This window comes from Hetaerina americana, unplaced genomic scaffold, assembly GCF_022747635.1.
Source record: "Hetaerina americana unplaced genomic scaffold, ioHetAmer1.1.p SCAF_1, whole genome shotgun sequence".
Lineage (NCBI taxonomy): Eukaryota > Metazoa > Arthropoda > Insecta > Odonata > Calopterygidae > Hetaerina > Hetaerina americana.
The window spans coordinates 58,590,674-58,616,940 of record NW_027286069.1 but is presented as its reverse complement, the minus strand read 5'-3'; the positions used below and the strand labels follow the sequence as shown (position 1 = coordinate 58,616,940).

General features: G+C 34.3%; 1 protein-coding gene across 1 annotated transcript in view; it reads left to right on the top strand.

Annotated features, from left to right (window-relative positions):
* The window catches only part of LOC139700044 (uncharacterized), a 94,232-nt gene that overhangs the window by 55,059 nt on the left and 12,906 nt on the right, over positions 1-26,267 (top strand). Inside the window, exons 20-23 of the mRNA XM_071598546.1 lie at positions 640-964; positions 1,627-1,829; positions 6,397-6,615; positions 15,303-15,392. Of these exons, the coding sequence (XP_071454647.1) occupies positions 640-964; positions 1,627-1,829; positions 6,397-6,615; positions 15,303-15,392 (837 nt within the window). The remainder of the gene's footprint in view (positions 1-639; positions 965-1,626; positions 1,830-6,396; positions 6,616-15,302; positions 15,393-26,267) is intronic.

Here is a 26,267-nt window from a genome sequence, read left to right as displayed (position 1 = left end):
GTTGCTGCAATACAAACATTTAAATGAATGTTGTTGAGTTTTTGAACCTCATCTTCCATGTTGAATTCTCTTCAAATTAACTGTGGTCATGAGTTGTATATCATTTTATCTAGGTAATTGAAAGTAAATTTCATTTAACTTGACAATCAAAGGATGATAATGATAATATCCTCATGCTGCTTAATTTTAATGCCATTGTAGCCACATTTTTATGTTGCCTGAGAATAGACCTATGTATAGATCTATTCTCAATATAGTTACAAATAATAAAAAATATGATTTGTTTTGAGTTTAAAACATGTTGTGCATATACAGTGGGGGTTAATTTCATACTCAAGACTACTCGGCCCAAAGCAGGCCTTGTGAAATAATTGATGTGAATGTGGTATCAGTGGCAAGATAATATATTTTCACTTAAATTACAAATTTGATGTAGATCATAAGAAATCAACTCTGTACTCTAAGGCTGCACGAGGAGAAAGTGTGTTCATTGCAACTTTTTTAAAAAGTTACTCCTCTCTTATTACACGCATGTCCTTAATGTTTTGTTGATGTTATCCTAATCAGCATTTTAGTTTTACTTTTTTCTAAAAAATGCATCTTCATTGATGATATCAAATGACTTTATGTATCTTTTAGGTCTTACAAGGTTACAATTCAAAGGCGAAAGCATCGTGATGTATGTACCCGAGCCTGTGACTATGCCTGCAGTACCATCCATAACTATAGTCAAGAAACCACTTGATACGCCCTCAACTAGCTCCACTACCGCTAGTCGCTCCTCTGGAATGACTACTGGATCAAATGTAAAGCTTAAGATGTACAAAAGTAAATTTTCAGGGGTTGAATTTTCTCCTCTATTTGGATTGCCACAAGGAGAAATTAAGATCAAGAAGAATGAAAGAGCTTTACATTTAAAATGCTATGAATGTAATGATGGCATTTATCATGAAAGGCATTTTATGTGAGTAAAGTATTGCAGTTGTTTCAAAATGGATTGATTTACATTTGCATGTTGTGATGACCAGAAATAAGTAAATAATGTGTTTAATATGCTAACATAAATTGCCTGTTTCCACTCAAAAGCCATATTTTAATGTAATAATTAAATGCAAAGATCAATGATAACAGGTAAGTCATTACTTGTTAAGCACAGAAGTGGTTTCCATGGAATCTGAGTATGATGTATAAATACACTTGCATATCCCCTTTATAAACCCATTAGAAAAAAATATGTTAGTAATTGGTTGACCTAATTAAGTAAAACTGAGAATATAACCAATTTTTATTATTGATTCCCAAAGAACTATTTTATTTTAATCTTATGAAAAGTGCAAGTGAATGTTTACATGCATGGATTCAATGCCAGATATTCAACTTGTGATACTTCAATTGCTTTGATCTACAATATTGGAATAGAATTAATGTTCTTTTATTTACAAATCAATTTTATGAGCTAATTGATTCATTATAAATTTTAATGTTTTGTGATATTTTTCTCAGCTTGGGATAATAGCAATATGCTTTAAATAGACAATCAGAGGTTCATTGTGCTTTCATGGTGTATGAAATGTTTTTTTGCTTCAAAAGACAAAACCATACATAAGAGATTTATCTTATTTTAAGGACCAACCTGAGTTGTACACAGTGCCGTTACACTACCTGCTGCTCTAAAGCTATGAAGATACATCTTTCTGAGTTTCATCAAAAAGAAAATTCCAGAGGTCAGAAGGGTTCAGCTGATATTAAATTAGGGAGTATAAAAGGGGCTCTATCAGTTCCAATGTACTGCATTTGTGGTTTTGGTAGTATCTCAGGAAATACTCTAGGTGAGTGATACTTTAAAAAAAAAAATGTTTTGACTATGTTTCAGCCTGTATGTATATGTGTGACACAGATTTTAAATCTAAATCAGTGCACTAAAAATGAAAATGCCCAAACTGACTGAAATAAAACCCTATGGAAAAGGACGTCCTATGATGTCCAAATTTATAAACCATGCATGTTTGCAAATACAAGACTGATACTTTACTGATGGTGCCAGAAGCTGAATGGCTGGAATGCATTGGCTTTAAAATACTGATACAATATCCATGTTTTAACAGTTATAGAATCACTCATAATATTGAAGAGCTATAGTGGGTGCCATGTGTAGGCATTATAAGTAATGATTTGTTTAGATGTGTTTCATAGGACAACAAAGTATCTCTGGTATTACTCACTAAGCAGAGGAGCCATATATAGATTGGTTGCCAGTGTTTGAATATGAATCCTAAGTGAATATTTAAAGAAATAGTTGATGTATAATTTATTTGGAGGATATAAAATAGGAATTTTCCATTTCCTCATTCCTGCTGAATACACTTGGCATAATGTGCATTCCTAAATGTTGTGGACAGAGAGGATTATTCAATGTTTAGAAAAAAACTCCCAACTGCCTTTGGGTTTAAATTTCCTCATAAAAAAGGTTAGCGACTTGGCAAACTCAGTGTTCTCTTTTAATGTTTATGGATTTAATTTTAAGTCATTTCTGGACAGCTGATGGTGACATTTGAGGAGTATCTAATTAGAGAAGAGTTCTAATCTATATGGGGTATTTACAAAAATCTCAAGCAATGGATAGGATCTGAATGATTTAAATGCAACAGACCAATATCTAAATTGCTCATGCAAGTTTGTTAGTCCTGCAGTTTGTTTACATATTAATAGAAGTTTTCCATGTCCATATTTATTGTCATTCTGTTTGGCATTGTAGATGGTAGGTAATTTTTTTGCCAGAAATATGACTATAAATATAGGACAAAGCATCTGCTGGCCTGTAAGAAATTGTCAGCAAATGTAAAGATAAATTAAAACAAAATTTTAAATAATAGGTCATTGAATTTACAGGAAAATGGATGCATCAAAATGCTGCAAAGTCATAAAAATGAATGATTAATTATTATGAATAACTGCCTGATTGATACTCTGATTCCTTGGACATAAATTAATCGCAATGATGGCTATACTATACTAAAAAATTATAGGTGTTAGCTAATACAGTGGAATCAATATAACAAAAGCTGACAGTTCTAACAAAATGGCTCGTATGCTCTGTTGAATTTCATTATTATGGATGTCGATTTAATAATCTCATATTAGTAGATTCTTATGGCTTTTCAGGATATCATTGCCATCAATGTGGGTATTTGCTGACATTTATGTAAGGATAATAAATGGAAAACTATTGATAATATTATATGTTCATGACCTTCAGGATTTTCATAGCTTGCATTGCCATATTGTAAATATGTATGCTCATATTTTACCGCCTATCTTAGTGATTACACTAGTTTCATGTCACAAACAAATTGTGTAATTGGTTATAAGTTAGGTATGACATCTTGGAATTGTCTGAGAATGTAATCTGTGTATGTAAAGACTTAAAGAATTTAAATTTTTGTCTTTTTAGCATTAATTTTTAACTTGTAATTACTCATTTAAAAACTTCTTACCCGATGATGAATGTTGTCGTGTCATATTTTCAGCTCAAAATTTTATTTGCTGACATAACATTGATAAAAATTGACTATGCAAACATTCATTTGCTCAAACAAACAGCTTAACTAATGAGCTCACTTGTGCAAATCAAAATGCCCATAACATTTCATTCATTCAAAAATTGACCAGTGCTTAAGCTGTGTCCGAACTGATTAGGCATTAAGGAGCATACTCTTTTGGTGCCTAAATGGTAGTTAAAAAATTTTCCATTTATTTCTTTTAATTTAGTATTTTGAGCAATTTTTGGTGCTAGTTTCTTAATTCATTTTCCCTAATCGAACCATATTTTACTCTTCATAAGAATTTTTTTTATATCTTGCTTTAATTATTTGGTGATATTGTATTACATTTTAATAATTTAAATTTTTTATCTAATTAAATAGAATTTTACTTCAGGGTAATTTCTTGGTAATTAATCCTTGCCAGTAATTGTTTTAAGGCATGCTTTGTGTTGTGTGTAGTTCATTTATATTTGTGTATTTTTCTGGCTAAATGTTTCATATTTTTAAGTTAAGCTTAGTATCAATTCAATATTTATCCTACTATTGGTCTTTGTCGGCACTTTTTCGTTATTGTTGGTTTTATTACTTTTCAGGCTTATGTTGTAAATTGTTTGCAAAGATTTTACAAATGATCTATGAATACCCAGTAGGGTTCATGGGGACAGCTATATTTTTACTTAGGGCTTTACCAAATGCTTAAACTCTCCAAACAATGTTATGCTTGAAAATTATTTTCTTTGGTGTTTTAAAAGCAAAAAATAAGGTGTGGATACAAACACATTGATAAAGACTACTTAGTCTTTAAATGAAGGACCAAACAAAGAAAGATGTTCTTACTTTGACATTTCAAATATCTGTATCCAATAGCATGGTGAAATGAAGTTATTACTAGAATTAAACTGCATTCCTGCAGAAGATGATAAATTTCTCTTGCCTAATGATTGCTCGGCCTTTTCCCACCTCACATTAATAAAGCCCTTTGTTTTTTCAACGTGTAAAAGTGTATTCTCTCAAAGAAATAACCAATGTTAGTGTGATCAACGTATATAATACGCTCCCGCCATGGTGATAATTCTTCTGCTAGTTGTCTTACTTCTAGCACTTTGAATTATGGGGTCGCAATATGACGTATTTAGGATACACTTTTGTGTCCTAAATTCAGGGGTGGAAATAGGTGTTTATAACAAAGCATCAATTTAGGTGTAAAAATCAACTGGGATCCTGGTCAATGCAAATGATTTTTACACTGAAATTGTTGCTTTGTAATACCCACTTTGCGGTTGACTCCATTAAAAGTTACTGTAGTGGCATCTTCCACAGTTTCTTGAAATTTGTCGAAATGGTGCCTAAAGTTGCACCCTCTCGCTGTGCAACAAGTTTGGACATCCTTCAAGATGGTGTCCTCCCTAAATTGAATTATTTTTGTGCCTGAATGATGTCTGGATACAGCTTTAGTTTTTTTATTATTACTGTCATATTGAGGAAAATATAGGTACCTCTGGAATGACACATATTGACTGGCAATGGGCAAAGATTACAGGCACAAATATGGAAAAAATCATCATATCCATTAAGAAATGGGATGCGTGAATAGTTGAATATCGCATTAAATGCTGGATCCATGATAGAGTATATTTGAGGAAAATATATTTCATGGACATGCAAGTAATTGTGGTGGTTGCCAATTATAAACATGCATTCAGGGCTTCACATAAAGCCCTGAAGTTTTTTCAACTGTGTTAATATTATTTATGGAAACTCTGAAGGGTAAATTGCATACTAAATTTTAAATTGTATCTTAAGTGAAGGGTTTGGATTCAAGTATGGTTGAATTACACAAAAGACATAATAAATATTATTCTCAACAGAAACAGAGTTCTGTGAGAAATATTGTTGCAGCTTAGGAATGGCCGTTAGCTGGTGATTTGATTTAACTCATTTGGTGAACAAATGTGAGTGACTGTACTTAAGCATAAACTTGTTCTTAAGCCTTACGTATATCTCCAGACTTTTAGACCCACTGGGCTGCCTCCTGTAAAACCTGGAAAAGTCAGTGATTTTTATTTTGTTATAGAATACCGGGAAAAGTCAGGAAAAATTGCTCTAGATTCTTCTCCCTGATCCTTGCTGGCAGAATATCGGTGAAATATATCCGATTTCTTACCAAAGAAAGCTGAATAATTTTTTGATAGTTTTTTAAGTTCTTCTCTCTGAAGTCTGACAAAATGAATGAAGAGTGTAAAAATCATTCACCTTGCTCAAGGGGAATGATTTTTGCACTCAGAAATTGTTGCATTGAAGCTGAGGGAGTCGAGAGGCATGCCCGGGAGTCAGACCAGGCCTTTCAGTCAGTAGCCCATCACTCTACCACTGGGCTGCCACTCCCCGAATAATTAGTAGTCTTCCTAAATTTTGAATTTCTGAGTATTTAGAGCAAATTTTTATCTCTGGATTACCTCGAATTTGAGAGAATATTTATATTAGATTTCAGTATTTGTAATTGAAAACAGTGGCATTTGACTCATTTCTATTGACATCCCTATGTTTGCCTATCAATTAGAAGGAAGTGGTAATTCAATGAAGCCAATAATTTATGATTGCAGTTAGAAACATGCATTCTTCAATAACAATCAATAAGGTGAAGAAAGTAATGATAACTTTGGCAATTCAATAAAAAAAATTTCCTGATAGACTCAATGATGAGAACATTTTTGAATGTATCTATAATGTTGATGGAGAATCATTTTTCTTTTACTCCTACCTGAATTTGGGAAATATTGAGGGGCATAGCAAGTTACATATGAAATATAATTATAAACATACTATAGCATTTTATCATTTTATTTGATTACAGCTACACATCTTGTCCAAAGTGAATGCCGAACAGCATACGCCACTGTCGAAGGAACCAAAGAGCTTGAGAGACAGTCTGCTTCATTTCCACCTTTAGTTACTCTTGATGACCAGAGTGACCAGGATCCCTCTGATCAGATGATGAAAGCATATGCAGAAAGGATGGCGCAGACTTCTGTTGCATCCCCATCACAAGGTGCATCCACAGCTAGATCCAATGGTACATAACACAAACTATAATTGTTTGAAAAGATAATTTTAGCATTTTTCTGTGAACATACTGGACATCATCTATCCTATGGAGTAAATTAATAATTAAATGCAGGTTCAATATATTGTCCAGTGCATGCAGTGCTTGATGGAGTATTACCAGACCTTTCACCTGAATTTAATTATCTGTTTCTGTTCCACCAAGTTTTTCTAATCACATATATGATGCTTGAAATTTCCTCATACTTGATTAAGTTTTACCCATTTATAATATGACTATCATAAATAATTGATTACAATCACACGTCTTTCACCATAATACCTTCCAAAATTCAGCATTTTTCTTTGAATCTAAGTCTCCATCACCCTTAAGCTTACAGCGCAATATTATTGTTCAACTGATGCATAGGCTCATAAATTTTGTTAGCCGAAATCTCAGGAGATATAAGGTCATAATCATGCAGGAATTTCTATATTTCTCAATGTTTTAAATGTAATTTTGTCTTACAAATTTTAGTTCTTAATTGGCGTGCTTCTTATTTTCAGTCTGTCCATATTTTCTGTTGTATATTTTTTTAAGTTTAATATACCTATCTAAATTATACCATAGTTTGCTGTACACACCATGAGTTTTGTGCCAAATTGAAGTGCAAGAATGTTTGCTTGAAATATGAAATGCACGGTATGAACGACATAAATATTCATCATGAACATTGGAGAATATGGAAATCCATGACAAATTTCTACTAGTTGTCAAACAGTCCATGAGGTTCGGGCAATGGGAAACCAATCAAAAGATTGACTTGTGGGAATAAGGTATTTTGAAAATGAAATCTGTGAAAAGAAGATACAAATCAAATATGAGCGTAATGTACTTTTTTTCCATGGACTCCTTAAGAATTTTAGGGATTAGGATATTGTTCCTTTATTAGTTTTTGCTCAGTATTGAAAATCAGAGTAGTTACCATATTCTAAATTATAAGCTTACCCAAAAAGTTGGAACGCATCTTAGATTTTATGCCCATTATGCATAGACAATTGAGACTACATGATGCATCTCTTGTTTTATGAGGTTCAAGTCAAAAATACTTGTATTAACATCCTATATAAGTATTTGGTACATTTTATTTTAATTTTCCATGTCAATTTATTGTAATTGCCCAAACCAGTTGGAGTTGACAGATGAAGTCAATTGGTTTGATCTGTGATGAGCTGGCCTATAGTGCACATCACTTAGTGAGCCACTGTTCTGGGAGAAATTCATTCTTTTGCAGAACCCAAGTCAAAAGGCAGGAAAGCTCATGTCTGAAGAATATGGAAGAAGCTCCATTTTCCCTATTATCACCTTAAGTTTAATCCTGGAACATTACTTCACCTTATAAAGAAATTTTTATGGCATTCTTGCATGAGTGAAATAATTCCATGCTTCGTGACATCCTTTCTTCCTATATTCATGTAATGTTGCATCTATGTTAGGGATGAGTTCTCTAAGTAACATTTAGTGTAAATAATTGGGTCGTTAATGCTTTACCATTTCAAAGGCAGTTTTGTTTTTGCCTTTCTATCGCCTCGTAATTACCTATTAATGTGGTATATTTGCTGATTATAATCAGCTCAAATCATTGGAGAAGATGTGTATTTAATAATGTTATCAGAAATCAAACATTTGAGCATCAAACTCCTTCATTAATTAAATTTCAAAAACTATGAGAGATGCCAGGACTAACTTCTAATGAGATCATCCCCTTATGAGTGGATGCGTGGTAAAATTTTGGAGTGTTAGGGCCTAGTAGCTTAACTGGCTAGAGCACTCAGCCGGGCATCAAGGAATCTAGGTTTGAACCCTGGTCAGGGTGAATTATTTTTACACTTTGATATTGTTGCATTGTAATGTGCATTACCGGATGACTCCATTAAAAGTTACTGTGTCGGCATCTCATGCAGTTGCTTTGAATTTGTCAAAGTTTACTTTGGCCGCTGTAGTGCAATATGCACAACTATGAATACTTTTGACATTGTATGTGCGGTATCTCATCACTATATCTTGTTCTGTTAAAGCTCCTAAAATAGGAGTGTAAAAGTATGCTTCAGCTACTTAACTGGCGAAAGAACTCGACCGAAATCGGGGGATCAGGGTTCTAATCCACCCAAGGTTAATTACTTTTACTCTTTGAAATTGTTGCATTTCATGATTGAATTATTATTAAATATCTGTTTAGTGAATACATGTAATTTTAATGCATCCTGTGAATTGGGTGTAATAATTGAAATACTTGGCATCCTGTTAAAATAAATAGGAACTATAGAAATTTCTCTTCATATTACATTGCATGATCCTCAGAAAGGAGGGCATTTTGGCTTATATTTGGGTTGATTCAGTATTAAATAGTAGTTGAATTACTAGTTTTACAGTCTGAACAAAATTTAAACATCATTTGTTTAAATCCTCTGATTATTAGTTGGTCAATATGTTGTAACTATAATGTGTTTTGTTATGGTACAGTTTGAATGAAAACAGTCACCCACAACCTGCTGTAAATGCTTGTACAATTTTATTGGATTATTCAGGAGGATGATACACATCTCTGATTGTGTTACAATTCGGTCTCTGACATCATAATAGGATGAATATTAAAGAAATATAATCATGAAAAATCTGAAGAAAATAATGCAAGTGTGATGGATTTCTGTACTGATTTATGATACTGCAGAAACTCATTCTTATGAAATAAATATCTAAATATTTGTTCCTGCGTATAAGGTACCAATAATATATCTTACGCCTGAGATTATTAGAAATGAGATATTTATTAAATCTGAAGTCGTCAGTTGGCTAAAATATTCCTTTGGAACTGGGCTGTACAAAAAGGAGCCTTTATAAGGTAATTCACACCTCTTTGTAGATGTTATATAGCTTTGTAGTGTTTCCAAAAGCCTTTGACCAGATATTTGAAAACTCCTGGTGACTCTACACCTTATTCATCCAAAGTGATGTCAATGCACTGGTTCTACTGAGAGCAGTAAATGAAATCATGGAAAAAGTTCCTTTGCCTTTGTTTTTATGTATATGCTTTCGGAAAAATTTCAATCATATATGGCTGGTTGCAAAAACTGTGAATGAACTAATCAGTTCCATGCATAGCAACAGGTGATTTAAAATATTTTTCCTGTTTTGCCATCTATAGGCCATGTTAATTTAATTCAGCATGTCCTAGCAATGTTCGCGCACTATTTACAATGCATTTACCATCCCAAGGCAGAAAAAAAGCCCTATTAAAAAGAGAAATGCTGACAATGTAATATTTCTTTATAAAGGGTTCAAATGATTACCTAGGATGAAAAGCAAGAAATACCAACAGGTTAACAAAGAAATGTTTTCATTGGCATCATAACGCCCAATTATTAGTTAGCAGTTAATATCAAAACAGATTCATCAGAACGCATTCATGATTGTTATAGATTTGAACAGATTAGCCTTTCAGTGGATTTTCATGGTGGGAAGGCAACTCAGGGGAAAAAAACAGGTATACGATTAGGCTGAACTTCCCTAAATGTTAAAAGTTCAGTATCAAAATTAAATTCAGATTTATACTTTATATATAGTATTTGTGGGTCGTGGTAGTCCAGTGGGTAGAGCGTTGGACTGCTGACCAGAGGGTCCCGGGTTTGATTCCCGGGCAAGGCACTCTGGGCACCTGCAGCTCCACCCAAGCTAAAGTGATTTTTTGGGTACCAGTTCTTTCTGGGAAACCATAACCGGCACAGGGAAAGGAACTGGCCCCCCTACCCTGATGTGTGAATTTTCACATGCCATATAGGGCTTAGTACTGGGTGATCTCTACCATCACCTACTAAACCGACCTTCGGGTTGATTACTGTGTTTATGGTTTTTTTTAATAAAGTATTTAAAATAGAAAAAAATTAAAAACTGTTATATTAAGCAGAGAATTCATATTTTCAATAAAGAAACAATGCACAACATGCAATTAAGATTTAATGAATTATTGTAATTTAAGAAATAGCCACTTTGAGCTGATATATCGGATTTACTTCAGTTTAGTGGAACACCTATAATTTGAATTTTTTTATTTAAACGCCATCTGTTGATAATGGACAAGATTAAAGGGCTTAGGAAGATATAAGATAATCCCATTTTCATACCTATTATCTAAGAGCTCAGTATCCCTTTGTTAGTTTGATTTATGACAATTTCATGAAAAATACCATTCTGCTGTTAGTGATAAATCACATGCTTATGCATGTCTTTGGAATATGATACTTACAAAGATTATAGAGAATGCATTCTTTTATGTAGTTTTGAGACCATCATTGCGACTATTACTTTTATAGTATTAGTATGTGCTAATGGTCATTAAAATATTAAGGTTAATTACAATTATAACAAAGTTTGTGTAATTTTTTGTGGGTACCATTTCTTAATTCCTTAATTTTTAGCAATGCCTAAGTTGTGGTTCTGTGACTAGGTGCTTTTAACAATACCTAAACGGACTTTGCCATGTCACTGGGTGTAGAAAAATTGTTGTTAAGCAGGGAATAAGTAATTGTCTGCGATGAGTTTTATTTCTTTGTGATGAACAGTGAAAGATTTTAAAATAGTGACGTGTTGAAATCTAGTTCATGTGCCCTTACTAATATTTCCAGTTATGAAAGTCTGTCCCATTAAAGTGCATTGCAATTAGATTTAAAGGATTCTCTTTGGTTTGGGTGAAATCCCAATTAAAAAATTATAATTTTTATCTGATGAATTATCCAGCCAAAAATTTTGAATAAACTAATAACTCATTTTTCTCAGCACTGAGACCAAAAGGAAATGATTTCCTCTTGTTACCTTTTGTTGTTTTATATCAGTTTCATCATTTGATAACATTGAGTACTTCGAAGTAATGGGGCTTTGCTGTATGTATGATGGAGGCTAATGTGCAAGTAAATTTTCCAATCTGGTTGTCTTCATAATGGTGAGTATCCATTGTATGAGGGTTGCAGATTATAAACTTAAATATGATAGGCATGTGGTGTGAATATTCCACAAAAGATAGGAAAATGGTCACAGTCCAAATCACAACCTTTTTTTTACTATGGCTTGATTACGAGGAGCCAAAACCCCCCCTTCCTCCCTAGCATTCCCCACCTAGACTGCACTTAAGGGAGAGGAGGTGAGCTACAGATGGCCAACACAGAAAAAACATTTTAAATCACCTGTCTTGTAATAACTCTCACCAAGAGCTGATTTCACAGATCTGCCATATTAAACAGTGATGGAACTCATATGTATGGAACTCAGTAATATCACCAATCAGGTCCAGTAAGTTATGAGACTATGCATGGAACTACTTATTGTATTTGGCACTTTCTGCAACAATTATTTAATGGTTGCCTATAATGCTAAGTAAGAGCCAAAGCCTCCCTTCTATTCCCTGGCATTTCCCTCCTAGATTGTTCGGAGGGGAGGAACAGGTGACAATTTGAATCCCCCTTGCAGATGAGTGAAAATATGTAGCTGGATCAAAGAAACATAGCATTATATTTAGCTGGTCCATACACTGATTAAACTATTGGGGAAACTCAAGTTTCAGCAAAATTCTCCTTTTAAGAAATGATTTCATTATTATGGAATCAAATTCTTATTCCTTCCCTTTTCAAATTTAAATCAAAAACTACTTATTGATCTAATTGTTGCAAGACAGGGAACAAAAGCTGAAAGGATGATTACTAGTCTATGTATACATTCCCTTTAGATTTTCTTTCTTTTGGTGAATTGGGAAATAATAAATTAAAAATGAGGACGTAAAAGTTACAGGGAATTCAACGGCATAATAGCTGCCTGTATTTTTGCATATGAGGAAAGTCATAGATTTCACAGGTATAATATATTTTGTGTAATTATGCATGATGTAAAAGATTTGTGCCGCTACTCATGGTGATGTGACACAAATTAGGCAGTTATTTTATGTATGTACTTTATCTTGGCTCTTAAATTATGCATGTTCCTCATGCAATCCAATTATTTTTATGCTTAATGGTTGCTTCTAAACTGATAATATAATTCTGAAAACAGCACTTTGCATTTTAAGTAAATATAATACAGAATAGGAAAATTTTTTCTCATGCGTAATAAGTGCCTGATTTTTTAGTGCAAAGAAATAGACCTGGTCTTACTACATTTTAAAATTGAAATGTAAGTAGGTGATCCCCGATATTAGATTCTATTGAATAAACACTCACTCTTCCATGCATAAATAATGTTTTGATGTTTGATTACTCTACCTCCCTGTATTTAAGTGGTTGTTTCTTACTTCTTGAGATATGCACTCAAAATGCAATTCTCTTGCTTGTGATGTCTGTGACTGTAGAATTTTACTTCTCTATTTAAATGAAAAAAACTCTTCTTATTTTAAATTGTTATTCAGGCATTTTTACTTTCCTTATTAAGGCTTACTTAAGTATGCTTAACCATTAAGAAGTTGATCCAATGTTATTAATGCAAATTCCAAGACACTGCGGGAGATGTCACAGCATTGACTTTTAAAGAAGTCATCCTCTAAATATGGATAACAATGCAACAATTTCAGAGTGTAAAAGTCATACCCACAATTGCTGAGAAATTTCAGGGTAGATCTAGGCAAACAAGAGAAAACTTGGAGACGTTTATGTAATAATTGCTAGAAAAATCAAGGAAAACAATCTAGTGAACGGGATAAGCTGAGAGAAACCAACTTCTAAGTACAATAATAGTGTGTGTACAAGAGCCTCAAGGTACATATTCTGTAGCTGTCTAACTCCAAAAAATCATTTTTTGTATCAATTTACAAATAAACAAGATCTCCACAAGTACTGAGAGCAGAATTTGACTGTGCTGACAGATTTTTATTCAATATCACTGATGGAAAACTCCTTTTACCAAAGGAAGTGCTTTGAAAAATATCAAGGAAAATTTTTGTCTGTAATTAAAGGCCTAATTTTACAGTATGTATTGAATAGTATTAATATGCCATACGTATTGTTTGAGTGAATCCAAAAATCAGTTGTGAATGTCTAGCCCGGATATGCTTAATGTGTTGCTTTGCTTGCCATTATCTTGTAGATAAAATGAGAATATGTATTTCAATTAATATAGAATAGTTATTCTGCTGACTACTGGACTAAACGTATTTAGGCCGTAATTTATGGCTTTCTCTCAGCTTCAGCTGACTTTTAGGGGTTTCTTATGCCAAAAAACAAATGAACAATAACAAATACAACTCTAATAGTCTTGTTCATATCCCAGCTTAATATAATGCTAACTCCAGACTTTTAGATGCTTTACTTATCATTTCCTCTGCAGAAACATTGAATGGGATCATAATAAAGTATAATATTGTAAGAACCACCTCAGTGCTTCAAGTATCCCATGAATCATGTTTAGATCCAAGCAAATACAGTACTCCTATTGTACAATGCTGTTTAGATTAAATGGACTGCCCCAATAAGCTTATCACGAAAAAGCACATTTTTATGTCTACACAAAATACAGGTTTATATATTGTACTCCATCATAAGTTGTGAGGTGCAATGTTCACAATAGAAGGAGAAGCTGCATTGTGTTGGAAAATACTTCTTCGACCAAAATTTGAAAGAAAAAATTATATTCAATGAGTCACCTAAAAGGAAAAAATCATTAATACTGATTGCACATTGCTTACATTTTTCATGTCAAGAATGGATTAATTGGGATAATTACAATGGTAATTTGAAGAGTTCTCAGAATGGAATAGAAATAAATGATTTACGTCAGTGAAACTTTTTCATTTTACAATGTAGTCTCCCTGTACACCACGTCCAGGTCAGACAATTAATGATATTTCCTGCTATTAAGTTATTTATTTTCAAGAAAAAAATGCTATGAAGCAAATGCCAGTTGAAAATGTATGCATAAAACAGAAACTAATGATACGCTATTGTGTTTTGCAGAAGCAGCAAAAATATGTATGTAAGAAGGTTACAAGTTTTGAATAAACTGCATCCTTCCATTTGACTCCTTTCTAAGTAGTGCATTTATTGACTGTGTTCAATGTAATCTACTGAATCCCATGATGTCCACAAAGCAAATAACCTGATTTGACATCATGCATTCCCCTCCTTTTTCAAAGCCCCAACTGATCTTCACACAGGCTGTCAGTTACCCTTGATTCTTTTTGTGATGGTCCTTGGTATGTTCTGCATGCATAATTAAACTTAAGGTCTTATTATCCTCACATACTGCTTCTTTTTAACCTTTTGATGGAATTAATAGAAATAAATTATTGATCATTCAGCCAACATTGATTTGAATAGATCTTTAATCTAGATGGATGGATATCTAATGCTGGTCTGACAGGGTCTTCAGACCAAACTCCTCCCTCAGATTCAGGAGTTCATTTTTAATCCAGGGAAAAGCTAGAAATATTATCTAAACATGATTATAGAGGTAAAACGAAAGGATATTTAATGGGATAAATACATTTTAATGTAAAATGCAACCCTTTGAATTCTAAATATTACTTAAATGGGCATTGGCACTTCACAATTGCTAATTCAGCTGGTAAATATTTCAAAAGAAGTGGAGATATATTGAATGTTTACCAGGAGTGTACTAGTAATTAATTAGACCAAAATACAATTATTAGTGTATTTAATATAGCCATCTTTCCTTATAACTAGGAGAACCACAAAGCATGCTTAACATACTCGGCTTGGTAAGGAAACCATCCACTGATGAATCCAGCAACGATGTCCCTGATGATGATAAAGGTGATATTTCTTTGAAGGTAGCAAAGAGAACTGCATCCCCAGCAAAGGGGGGAGGTAAAAGGGAAAAGCAGTAGTTATTTGATCTCACTGGAAACAGCGGAGATATTAAAAATATGTTAGTTAGGTGGCAAGATTTTGGTGTGTTTTAGTTTACAAGTATTAAAGTGTATAATGTACAAAAGAAGCTGCTAATTTTGGTGGCCTTTACAATATTTGTTATTTTGCACTGGATAACTTTTTAAGTACAAGTCATTTGTCAATCATCCTCATCAGAAAATAATTTTCACTTTGATTATCCTTTTAGTTTTAACTCTGTTTTTATTATTGGATTGTAGTTTTAATGAAAAAGGGAGTGTCTTTAATTATCAGTTAAGTTTAGAAATATTAAAATATTTGTAAATTTAATTATTCATTTCATGTTTGGAAGCTTTTAAAATACATTTGGTATAAATTGTGTTAGGAATGCTATATCAATGACTGTTAACCATTTGAAAAAATTGAGATGAAGAGACTCACTACAAAATAAATGTAATGGCTACATCTCTCATTTTTTACATTTCTAAGCATGAATAGTTACTATTAATATTGTTCTTTTTTAACGAGAAGGAAACTTATGGTGTATTTTGCCAAAATGCTCAATGTGGATTTCTTTGATAACCACCATGTACATAGTATTTAATATATTAGGTCATTGCCCTATAAATATTTAGAAGTTATTGGCAACCTTGATTTGGTTATTTTTCCACTTGAGACCTATTTCTCAAAGTTATACTTCAATTTCCAAGTCCCAATGGATTGTTAATGAAACATTTGCTAATGACAATAGATCTGATGTAACACTTATTACTTGTGTGCACTTCAAAAATTGTGGATTATAGATTGGTGTCTTTATTTTATTTTATAAGATTTGGGAGATCTGTAGCTTCAAGAAGCAGGTCTCTGTTGATCCGATAGCTCAATTCCTCATAATTTTAAAAACTTATTGAGTACAATGAAAGTCCTAATTCTGAGCTGAAAGCATTAAAATTAGACCCTGTGCACATCTTATTTGAGTTTGGCTTGAGACTAGAAATTTCCAGGAATTCGCCATTTTAATGCCACATCACAGTGGAGAGAGGTAAATATAGTATTATTGCCTTTCACGGATGAGAGGCTGCGCAGAGTGACAACGCATCTGACTGTTGTCAGTCCTTGTGTTAGCAGTCACAAACTGCTGACCCAGGTGCTGATAATGTGTGTGTCATCATTTACACATGATGGACAATATCATTACTACAGGGTTCAGCGCTTAAATCTTGGCAAATTTGAATTTCCTGAAGATGTTACGCCATAACGAAACCAAGGTTGCAATAAAAAAATATAGAAAAGCTAAGGGACTTCTATCAACATGAAAGATTTTTACCATGTTAAAGGGTGCGGAGCTTAAATCTAGACAAATTTCAGTTTGAATTTCCCACCATATCTTAGTTCCACTGGAGGTCGTGATTGGCGTTCTTGAAAGCTATAGGTATCTGGTAAACAGTCATCACCTCAAAATGGCTGAGATGTTACATACAAGTGCAGAGTACAATTGAAGAGCTGCTATTATTGAAAGTGTTCACGCTGGGCATTCGCCCAGTGAAATAGTTAGATGCTTCAGGTACCCCAGGTCAACTGTGTATGATAATGTATCCAAGTATAATGCTTAGAAGTCTGGGGAAGGTTTTGCTTACTCGGTGAGGAAATCTCATTTGAGGGAACGCGTGCTTGTCTGGATTTAAGTGCCACACTTCGTATATTTTCATCATTTCGCCCTTAAAAGGCCCAACTGTGCAGAATAAACAGTGCTCTCGGACATGTATGAAACTGTTGTCACAATAGTATTTTTGCTGTCATTTCTCTTTTTCTCAAGCCTTCAGAGGCTCAAAACCCTACCACAAGCTTTATTGTGATGAGGTCGTGTCATCAGAAAGGATAGAAACCAATAGTTACTCAATAGCAACTGTGTGTAAATGCCAGTGAAACTTAGAAACCACATGTTCTCCTATGTGTGTCTCAGCCTTTGATGGAGTCAGTCATATCAGTGGTGCACAGACAGAGGAAAGACAAGATAAGACCCAACTCTGTGATGACTATAATACAAATATTGCTCAGAAAACCATAGCTCTTGCAATATAAAACTGATACGTACTCTGAATCTTGTTTGGTGGTTTTTAAAGGAAATCTATGAGTTACACTTCTATTTTGCTTCCTCAGGAAAGCCTAATTGTTCTATTTATTGTTAAATCATCATTTATTGTTAAGTAGTTTCCTATTTATATTTCCTTGAATTCCATAGTCTGAGTGATAAGATTTGATTTTATTTTTAGCGTGGATTTTTGGAAATATATATCCTTATAATGAAATTCAAAGTCATGAAACACATCTGTCTCTTGCAAACACATTGTAGTTTGATATTGTTGAAAAAGAGTGTGCATCTTTAAGCTTTTGTATTGAGAAAAATTTGCATGTGCACATGATGAAGTTTTGTTTTTTACTTATAATTGCCTGTAAAATAAAATGTGTAATTTCTTTTTCACAGGTTGTCTTCTTTTGGGTTATTTAATACTCATTTTGAAATAATATTAGAGATTTACAAATAGGAGCCGAAATCTTATTTTTGCATTGCTTAACTACTTACGAAGTTTTTCATGTTTTTGATGTATTGTACTTGAACATTGTGCCAATTGTGAGTGGAGCTGTTGATATTTTTAATGGATATACTCACCTGTCAATACTAGAACTACCCCTTAATGGCTAACTCTTCTATCAGTGGTGCAACTTCACTAAACTTGGTACATGACTGGAGGTTACCTTAAAAATAATAGCAGCAATCAATCCAATGGTGGGCTTTAATAGGTGAAAATAGATCTCACGGCATTCCAAGTGATCATGTAATATAACACATTCAGGGTAGGATTGACCGTTCCTTTCCATAGGTCTCCTGAGGTTTCCCACAACACTTGTTTGAGAAAATCTTGCTACTGCAATAAGAAATGGTATTATCCAAAAGTAGGAATCCCCTGGGATTTTATTATGACAGTAACCCAAACACACAGCAGACTTGGCTACATAACTAAAAATCATCTCTTTAGGTTCTCTAATTCTGCATCTAATTTTATGCTTCAGCGGAATCGCAGGTATACGTTGATTATAATACTTTTTTATTGTTTATTTTCATTATGATGCAATGTTTTATTGATGAATGTTAGAATTCAAACGTAATATTATTATTGGCTGGACTTTTTTGTTAGCACATGCCTGCCAAGGTAAGCCATGAAAAGGCACCCTCAATATAGTAGTATAGGCCAGTTGAGGTTATAAGCATCGGATAATTGCGAAGAATGCTGTTTAAAATGCCAAACCGAGCATATGATCAAAGTGGTATGTCTTTTTCAGAAATCTCGGCTTCTTATGGCTATCAGTCTACCATCTCAACAGTGTAGAGAGAAAAGGCCAACGAGTACTAGATTGATTGTTTTTGTGGAGCTTACTGACTACCTCTCCTTCATGCATGCATGGTATATTGCATGAATTTCAAATTCCCCAGGAAGCAAACCGAATGAAAGATCTATAGCATAGTCTGTTATAATGAATGCAATTTGATAATTGTTAGAGGTGTACTGTTTCATTACATTTGTATGAGATGTCGAAATTAAATTATGAGCATCTTAGTAAAGCAGCATTATGGGCCATAAGTGTTTATAACAAAAACATAATGACCATTTTTAATGCAAAATATAACCTCTGAAAGCACATGCTAATAAAAAAAATTCTCATTATGTGAGCACTAGCATTGAAGAAAATGAACTTTTAACTCTAATCCAGTTTAAATGTTAAATCTGTTATTTTTCTCCAGTGGCATGATTTTTGCTGCATGGTTTGCTTATGATATTTCATGAGCATAATTAATCTAGCTCACCGTTATTAGTAATCCTGCTACCATTGAGCAAGTTCACTTTTGATGCTTGTGACTCATGGAATGAGTTTGCTTGTTTTGGCATTCCTCACTCATTGAATGTTTGCCAAAATCATGACTATTTTGTTTTATTAGGTGTTATTTAGGTAGTCAGTATGGTCATTCGAAATCAATCTCACAAGTAACAGAAGAGATAGAACCAAGAGGAGCAAGATAGAAATGGAGAGGGGAAGTGAGAGAGACTAGGAAATAGGGAGGGGGCGAGGTATTGAGGGAAAGAGTAAGGTCATTTGCGCAGAGGTTCCACAAGTCTCAGTAGGAGTGGATGCAGTCATCTCAAAAACTTGTTCATAGTGGTTGGCAGGTAATTAAAATCAGCTGTTTGTGGTCCATGTTTGAAAGTGTCTACGTGAGTTTCACTTGAGGTGATTATGTTTATGAGTTTCAGAAGCTAACTATGATATTTCAAGTAACTGTGTTGTGATTTCACCATGTTGAAAAATATATTTTTTGGTTTAATTTACTCAATAAACATTGTGACCAATATTTTCAAAATAATTACGTGACATGATTGTGAGCTGAAAAGAGACTTCTCAAACTGCTCACATGTGCCTTACAGACAATCCAGGAAATGGAAGGCCATCACTCTTGGATAATGCTGCCACGTTGAAGAAAGTGGAGGACTTAACCCTATTAGGCTGAAATAAACCATCCAAATGATAGTGAATGAGACTGATCTTAATTATGGTAGCGTGTGGAAAATTATTCTTGAAGAGATGCTCATGTCAAAGGTGTCGGCATGCAGGGTTTCATGACGACTGACTCATTTTCAGAAGTAAACATGATGTGACCTGTCAATTGAAATGTTAAATCTTTTGGAAAACTACAAAGATTTTTTTTGGTTGCCTGATAACTGTGGATGAAGCTTGGATTGATCAATATCATCCAGAGACTAAAGAGATGGGCAAGGAGTGGAAGCACAGTGACTCACCTCCCGCTAAGAAGGCTTAGGTGCAGCAGTTTGCAGGGAAAGTCATGGGGTCTGTTTTCGGGGACTCCATGAAGTTAACCTAACAGACAACCTGGTGAAGGGTCAGACCATCACTGGTGCCTATTACTGAACATTGCTGAACAAAGAGCATAATGCCTAAAAAAAATTTTGGTATGATCTCCAGAGGCATCTGTCTCATTGCTAACAGTGCACTTGCTCACTCATCTTGAGGTGCGGTTGAGGAATCATAGCCATGTGGTTTTCAAATTTTGCCACATCTGCCCTATTCTCCTGATGTTACCCAAGTTGATTTTTATTTCCAGAACTCAAAAAAATTATGGTGAGGTTACAGATTTGACAACAAAAATGATGTCTTTCAAGAGGTGGAATGCTGGTTTTCAATGCAATCTGCTGAGTTCTACAATGATGGTCTTAGGAAGGCTAAGAAATGCTGGGAGAAATTTATAACTCTGGTTGGTGACTATGAGGAAAAGTCTAAAGAATAGCAAATGAAAATTAAATTTATATCTCAATTACTTTTAGTAATAATTAAAACTTAAGCACCCTCATGTTAATTGTTGAAAACAAAATAAATACATAATATATTTAATTCCATAGAACTAACTTATGCTTTTTATAGTGCAACTGCCTGAAGTGGTGGGAGCCACTTGAATGTAAGGACACTGACCATGTCGACATATGTCAAGGCTAGGAAAATATCCAAAGGATGATTCAGAGTTGATTAAAGGCAACAGTGACTCAGTAGTCACTGGGCACTTGCTGCACAGTTTTTCTAATTGATTGTACACAAAGGTACGATTGTGAATTACTCATTGCCCTAAAATTTATTACCAGTGGAGAATAATTTTAATTGGGTCTGTGTTAAGAAAGTTCCAAAGGAAAGTGGCTGGGATTAAATGCATAAATTTTGGTGTGGCCATCATCTATTTTAAGTTACTTATATAAATCCTAGCTTTCAGGCATTTATCCTTGTAATAAGCCTTAACTTTGTAGATATGCATTTCATGGCTTAATGAATATTGCTTATTTCAATATCCACCATCATTAATTTTTTCCTAGCAAATAACATATGAAGTTTGTTCAACAAAGAGATGTTATGTGTACATAATTTAATGTGCAGAAATTGTTTGTTTTCAAGTTTGGTTACTGTGTAAAGTATATTTAGCATAAGTTGCACTTTTTTTGATGCAGTATTACATCACCAGCAGCCATTGCAATTTAAAACATGTTTGGTACACTTATGTTTGCTTCTGATGATGGAAATATGTTCTCCGTGAAGGCTTTTCTTCAGATTGGAGAGAATGAAAAGTCAAATGAGACTAAGCCTTGACTTCAGGATTAGGTACACAGTTCACGTTGATTTTCAGCTACAACATTTGTGAAATGCAGCCATTTATTAATGTGGTGTATCATCTAGCCTGTTGCTTTGAAATATTTCCTTTTAGAATTTTCAGTAAATTCCTATTCTATTTTCCATTTACAATTGTGTGTGCTGGAAGGACGAACTGATACCCCATTTACCAACATCAAAAAATGATATTGTCATAAATTTTCCAACAGAAGCCAGGGCATGGCATTAATGAAAATTTTAATTTTCCTGATGGTGATCATGACATTGTTGGTGTACTGTCAGCAATCTTCTCTCACAATAGCAGTAGTCGTGGGAATGTTTACTTCCATTACCACAATGACTGGGGCTCTGGGTTTCCTCTGAAATTGATTCTCTCTCTCCTCTTAGAGCATTTTAAACTATCTTCCAGGGGATTTATGGGGAAGAATGGACTCTCCATATGGCTTTTGGAGCATTACGTAAGTTTCAGCTGGCAATTCATCCATGTGGAAGCAAAATTCAATGCAGTATCATGCATTAACTCCATTGTTGTAGTGAGCAAACTGAATGTGTTTCAACTTGCAATGGGTGTTGCTGATGCAATACTGGAATCTAATCAGTGAAACTTTTACCACATTATATCATACATTAAGCTGACAAAAGAATAAAATTCATCGTTCGCACAAAGTATCATCTCATCCACTTTTCAAAACAATTGGCGAAGTCCTTTTTCGCAATGGTCATCAGCTGCCTCATCACATTCTCCTTTAAACATAGCAGTTTCAGGCTTAACTTAGTGGAATTCCTTCATGATGAGGGTAGAGAAAAAAGACTGCTATTCCACATGAAAAGGTGTACCTGAAGTGATGTGCAGCATTGAAACCATGGTCTTGTAAAATAATAAACTGAATAAATGTTAGCCATTTGAGTCATTGAGGTCCCAACTTTTTGTTTCTCATAGTTAGTTAATTCACTACCTAAAGCTAGGAGCCCCTCCCATGGACAACAACCATGACATGATTGAAGGATTTGTGATTCTTGATGACTCTTGTAGCTGACAAAATTGAGCAGTTGTTATTCCTTCTGATAGGGTCACCCATACTAGGGAAGTTGAAGGGTAGAAAGAAAATAATTCAGCCAGTGTTTGTATGTCAGGGAAGTCTAGCTATTTCATTGATAGGGTTTTGTCAAAAACACTGTTAAAGAAATAAATGGAAAAACCACCTGAATTATTTTTCCCATCATAATATCAAAGGCAAATTGAAGAGTAATCCTGACAACATCTGTCAGTCGGCTGAGTGTTGTGCTTGACAGTGGAAGAGCCTCATCATCACATGAAATCTTTGCACAACCAAGCTGACATAGTTGGATAAGACTTAATAAAAGTACAACTTTGGTTAGGGTGGGGACATTGAATGTTAGGACAGTGTTAAGGACTGAGAAGTTAGGAGTTGTTGAGAGTAACGAAGGAAGTATATGTTGGATATGTGAGATGGTGGGAGCGTGGTTATTGCTGAAAAAATTATTACCGAGTAACTTCAGTGCCGAAGGAGTCAATATAGAGTAGCTGTACGAAATAGGAAAATGGGTAGTTGGGCTGTGGATGTAGAGCAGGAGAAAGTTTGATGGTAATAAAATTTGTTCAAATACCCTCAGTCATAGGTACTTGTTAAAAAGATTCTGGAAGAAATGGGTATATGCTATTTTGACTACAAAATGCCTTGAAGAAGATTTAGAAACAATGTTTCACTGTTCCTGGGGCAAATGCAGAGTTGCATGTAGGTAAAGAATTTAAGCTATGCCTTGATGCTGAATATTTCTTCTGCAATGTTTTTAAAAAATTTTATGCACAGGCATGCATCACTAAGTGGAAATTCTTGAAAACAACAATTTAGCACCTCTAGTGTTCATTTAATCAAGCTTCTTGTTTGACTAATGATAAAATAACTAAAAAGAATTCCCTAAAATATGCTAAGTTTAACATCTTAAACATGTTATAATTTTCTACGTTAACCTCAGCAATTTTTTTGGATAAATCGAGACAATAAAATCGAAATATTTATTGAAAAGGTAGAAATATTGATAGGTGAAACTCAAAAACACAGTGACCTGCACACAAGGTGTCACTTCAAATCAACTGCTGTTGGCACGATGTGTAGATTCATCAATAGATAATAACATTCTTTGACCTTGAATGTAACTTCTACGTGGATAAATGTAATTTTGTTACCCTGGAGCTCGGATGTAAACCTGTATTGTATGCTGGAAATGTTTTAGTGAAGATCTTACTTTTTGGGTATGGCAGGCCTAGCAATTGAAGCTATATGGAGGGAGGTTGTTTTCGTTTTTATTCTTTTGATATCATTTTACTCATGATGGTGTAACATCTGTTGAAGTCAGTATGTCAAGTCCTGAATTTGCATCGTTTTGGTCAAACATAATAATTCCATGGTTAATTATTGCGTAAATAAACTAAATTTTGTATTTTAACACTTTTTGTTGATGTTTTCTAGGACACATTTCTCACGGTATAAAGTTTTCAGTCTTCTATTTCTCCTAATTTCCCATTATTGACTTAAGAAAGATAGATTGTTCCAATGAGATCTTGATGGTGCGGTGGCTAGTGTAATGCCTTCCAACCTAGAGGGCCTGGGTATAGCAGATTTTTTTCAGTGGTATCCTGGTCCCTTCTTGAGGTGTGTGTGGTGAGCACTTAGAGTGAGTACGCCATCTGTCAGATGGGATGTTAAGCTGTGGACCCCTTGGCACCTTTAGTTAATAGTAGGCTAATGCCATCGCCAGGTTTCTCTCCACCATTATTGCTTTCCCATCCATCTCTAATGCCGCAAATAACCTCAGCTGTCAGTTGCCTCCCCTAAAACTACTACAACCTCTTGGACTACCTCGAGATTCTCTTTTATTATCATTCTCTGACACAACCCTTGTGTCAGAACTATGCTAGCAATTCCATATTTCCTTGTAGTATTCTTCAAGATAGTGGATATAACTTATATGTATTCAAATAAATACTATTGCTAACTTTTCCTTTGGTGAAAAATTTTTGGCTCAGTTTTTTATGGTGAATGACAACTCTAGCAATTTGCATAACAATTGCAATGACTATAAATTTTTTCAAAAACTATAGCTTATATACAAAATGCATAATGTCACCAATGAGCAGCACAGTTCCAGGTGTACAGGGTACGACAGTTAATTGCAGACAAATGAAACTTAAGTTTAAAGGCAAATGTATTGAAAAAAATACAAGTGAAAATGAAAATCCTTTTACATACAAGTAGTGATATCTGCCAAGAGTAACATCAGTCAATGTAACCCCTTTCAGCTGCAATGACCGCCTCCAATCTTGTCCTGAATCGTTCTCACGCATTCTTTAAAACAGCACGGTCCATATTCGTGAATGCTGCTACAATAGCTGTGGGTAGAAAGTGACATTAGGGTACCTTGTCTTATTGGTAACTCTTTCGACTAAGTTGCAAAAATAATAGTTGAGGGGGCAAGTCCAGGCTATTCAGGGGCCAGAGCCCCTTTGACCAGAACATGTCAATGTTATGAGGGTGAAAAGAAACTTCACACTTCCACAATAAAGATATAATATTTCACGACCATGGTTTTGATGCTGCGCATCATCATCAGGTATCATACATCAACGGTTTCAACTTACGTAGTCTGGCTCCAAGAGGGGAGTAAGGGAGAGGAGAGGGAGTAAGTTGAGTTTTGGTGCAGCAATCTATTAGTGGTCTACGGGAGGGGAAGGGTATATATTGGAAGGTTATTGACTCAGATTTGTGAAAATTTATAATAAAAGTTTAAAGAACTATGATGTGGTGGGAAATTCAAATCGAAATTTGTCCAGATATAAGCTCTGCACTCTTTAACATGGTGAAAATCTTTCATGTTGACAGAAGTCACTTAGCTTTTCTTGATATTTTTATTACAACCTTGGTTTTATTATGGTGTATTATCTTCAGGTAAAATTAGAAATCTTGGATCACACTCGTATGTATACATATGCTGGGAAATAGGGGAGGAGGAGAGAACAAACCAAAACAGGAGAGTACAGACCAGGTTAGCCAAGTCCGTTTCTAAGGCAGTCCTGCAGAGGAAAAACCTCAATGGCAAATATTCTATTTCCGAGGCAACATTTCATTGAAAGTGCAAGGATCATGCCCGAGGACAAGGTGGAACCTGCCTTCTACAATGGGGAACTTAATCAACCTTCTTTGCCATTCCAAAGACAAGCTCAATCCCTTACACAGGAGTGGAGTATATAAACTGAGGGTGGTCCCAGAAGTACACGGCCTGACCTAGAGATGGCAGTAGTTCTTTAAAAAAATATCACTATTAGAAAGTATGCAATCTATAAAGCATATGTTCCAAGTTAGAAGATGCCACGTTGTTTAATATTTGTTTGGCTGCCATCAATAGTAAATGTTTTCAGTGAATTTCTGAAAATGGAGAAAATTGGTCATTGTTATGTGATACAATACTTATATTCGAAAGGCCTCAGCCCAACCAATATAAAAGATGAACTGGATTCTACTCTGGGTGAGTGTGCTCCTTTGTTTACCACAGTAA